Source organism: Gavialis gangeticus, unplaced genomic scaffold (genome assembly GCF_001723915.1).
Source record: "Gavialis gangeticus isolate Ggan-Ray unplaced genomic scaffold, GavGan_comp1, whole genome shotgun sequence".
In the NCBI taxonomy this organism is placed as follows: Eukaryota; Metazoa; Chordata; order Crocodylia; family Gavialidae; genus Gavialis; species Gavialis gangeticus.
Window position 1 is genome coordinate 43,841,649 of NW_017728998.1, and position 3,341 is coordinate 43,844,989.

At 50.8% G+C, this 3,341-nt stretch overlaps 1 protein-coding gene across 1 annotated transcript in view; it reads left to right on the forward strand.

Moving 5' to 3' along the window:
* The window catches only part of WDR59 (WD repeat domain 59), a 113,239-nt gene that overhangs the window by 74,278 nt on the left and 35,620 nt on the right, over positions 1-3,341 (forward strand). Inside the window, exons 15-16 of the mRNA XM_019505803.1 lie at positions 1,521-1,616; positions 1,729-1,885. Of these exons, the coding sequence (XP_019361348.1) occupies positions 1,521-1,616; positions 1,729-1,885 (253 nt within the window). The remainder of the gene's footprint in view (positions 1-1,520; positions 1,617-1,728; positions 1,886-3,341) is intronic.

The window sequence follows — 3,341 nt, forward strand, 5'->3', positions numbered from 1 at the left end:
GAGCATGGAGCTCAGCTGGGTGAGGTATGGGTGGGAGGGTGTAGGAACCCCCCACGCTCTCCCACATGGTGCAGAGCCCCCGCTGCCAGCAGCAGGCAGGTGTGCATAGGGTGCTCGTGCCCTGCACAGGCACTGGCACCCAGTAGGACACAGCTCTGGCCAGCACTGCTTGTGGAGGTGAAGAGTGCAGCCTGCCCGGCCCACATCTAATCCAGCCCCATACTGGATCCAGCTGCCTTCCCTACCCTCTGCTGCACAGGTCCCAGGACTCTGGCAGAAGTGGAGGGAGCTGTGCCCCCTACTTTCTCACTGAGTCCCTGGACCTGTGTGGCAGGGGACGGAGAAGGCAGCCAGCTCCAGCATGGGGCTTCCCTCTGCCACACAAGTGCAGGAGCTGCACACACACTGTGTGGAGCCCCTGCAATAGAGGCAGGCCATGCCCCTCATTGCTTACATACACAGTGCTGGCCAGAGCAGAGCACCAGCATGTGCACGGGGGCTGCATGCCATATGGGGAAGCATGTGGGGGCTCCCCAAACGCCGCCCTTACCTCACACTCGCACCCTGCTGCCACACCCTCTCACAAACCCCCCCATACACACACATGCACCACCTCACACCCCACCATACACGCTCGCATGCATCCCCTACACCTCACCCCCCCCACACCCACACACACACACAATATACACGAGTAAGACTTTGAGTTATTATGCAATCCCCTCTATATACAGTACATAAACACAAATCGCAACAAATATTTTTTGTAATAAAATTAAAATAAGTTATAGTAGGTGTTTGACTTTTAGTGTATGATTTGTTGTTTTTTGCCAAGATGGCAACCCTACCCTCTCAAAAGGAGTATTTCTGGGGGGTAAGGGGAGGGATGTCCAGTGGCAAAAGTCAGGGGATAGAGGGCAGGACTTCCAGTGTGGCAACCAGGGGACAGGGCAACTTGTCAAGGGGCAGGGCTACCCATGCAGCCCTAAACACCTCACCAAAACTCTAAGTGGCCTTTCAGCTGCAATAATTGCCTACCCCTGGTGTAGATGTTTGCACAACTAAGGATACTAATGTTGTATAACATCCTAAAAAGGGTATTGTGGCACTCTTGAGATTTGCATCTCTGGAATCTTTCAGTTTGGGTGACAACTGCATAGTATGAGGATAAAATCATCCTCCACTAGGAGGTGGGTATATATTCACTCTGTTTGGACAAGAGCGGGTGAATAAGAATATAATAGCTGTGACTTTCCATAGGATCACACTGCAAATTGGTGGGAGAACCAGAAATAGAACCCAGAGGGTCTGGCAAATATCTGTTATGACTTTCTAACAAGATCTTTCTTCCTCAAAGTGGAGAACAGTTCAAGGGGTCATTTTGTCTCAGCTGAGGGTTGCTGACCCTTCAGTATTCCCATGTTCTTGCAGTTTCACTGCTTTTTGCAGATGAAGGGCTAATGCAGAAGCATGGTCATGATGACTAAGATGACTCAAGCTGTATGTTATGCCTGTTGCAGGTCTTACAGGACACTTCTTTGCAGAAAGTGAAACGGAACCAGAGCTGCCTGGAGCCTTGTTTGCGTCAGCTGGTTTCCTGGCTAGAGTCTGTTGTGGTATGAAGAACTTCATGTTCTTTCTGTTTTTGGGGGCTGTATTGTCTCATTCTCCATACATACTCTCATTCACATGCATTTGGAATGTGATCTTGGGCAATTTCCGTTTCAGAATCAAGAGGACAGCACCACCAGCAATCGGTATGCTCTGGCAAACTCTGTAACACCACCCTTGCCTACATTCGCCCGGGTCTCCAATGCCTATGGGTCATACCAGGATTCCAACATCCCCTTTCCACGGACCTCTGGAGCCAGGTTCTGTGGTGCAGGTTAGTCCCATTGTTGATGCATTAGAACAGTTGCCAAGGGGAAAAGCTCAGCCTTGTACATCTGGAAATGAGGTTAAGCTTTGGTCACTGTCCCATATTGTAAGGGGATGCTGGTACAGTGCCAGGGGTGGCATGTACACAGTAGCTCTAGTTTGCAGGTACATTTCAGTTCAAGTGCTGATTATCATTTTGGTATCTGAAACTGGGAGACCATGATTAACTGAAAATATCTAGAGCTTCCTGCAGATGGTAGAGATGCTAGCTCTTGGGAGAGGTGAGATTTGTGTGTTGGCACCTCTGGCTTGCAACATGCTGTATTAGCACAACTCCTCTGTAGCAGAGATTTGGGATTGCCATTCTATCCAGCCCATGGGGCCCCTAAAAAAAATTTAGAAAATTTTAATATTGACCTGTCCTTGGTTCCTGTCAAAAATGACAGGAACCAGGGGCAGTAGGACCCAGGGGAAGCTTGGTGGGCTTCTGCAACAGCAGGGCCCAGCTGCTCCCACCTCCCCCCCAATCTTGTGAGCAGGGGACAAAGAGCAGCCTTGCTTTCTGCATTATGCTGCATCTGATCTGGCATTCCTGCCCCTCTCCTCACAAAGCTCCTATGAGAAGAAAGGGGTGAAAGCCTACTTTCCTCAGCACCTCACTGAAACCTTGCCTACCTGTATTGCAAACCACTAGGGGTATCCTGCGCTGAGCCACCCACCTCCACTGTGCCCAACCACCTACCAAGCTTCGAGTGCCTCCTCTGGGGCACCTCATGTCTGGCTGACCCTCCACTCCTAGAGCACATACAAAAGCTTGGGGTAACCACTGCTGCCACCCAGGGATCTGGACTTGTTCCAGGCCCTGTTCCCCCTGGGGTACACGGACCTGGTAGACCTTGAGGGTGCTTGACCCACTGCAAGAACTTGAGGTGCTTCCTTAAGCTGGAATCATAGAAAGTAGCCTCCCTTAGCCAGCTGAGCATAGGGACTAGAAAAGGTGTACCCAATCCTTCTCCCAGCAAGTCCACCACACTTGTTTATAGTGGAGAGCTTTATTGGTTAAAGAAGGTAGGCTTGGGGAAGGGTACAGGATAAAGAAGTATCAAAGAATAACCCAGAGCAAACTGTCAGCTTAGTAACTGGTTGACATGCTTCAACATTACAGTGAGCTATATATCTGCAAGTGGCTGCAGCAGGGAGCACGGGCCACAGGGTGGGCGAGGGGCCGCTTTTCCCCATGCTCAGCTTTTCCCTGTGCTGCTTCCCTGCCCAGGGTCTTCCCCCCCCCACCTTTCCCCCACTGTACCTGAGGTTCCCGCGTCACCGGGGCAGCCACATGGTCCCAGGCTGTTGCAGGAGCCCACCAAGCTTCCCCTGGGTCCTACTGCCCCTAGTTCCTGTCACTTTTTTGACAGGAACCAAGGACAGGTCAATATTAATTTTCTAAATTTTTTTTTTTTTTT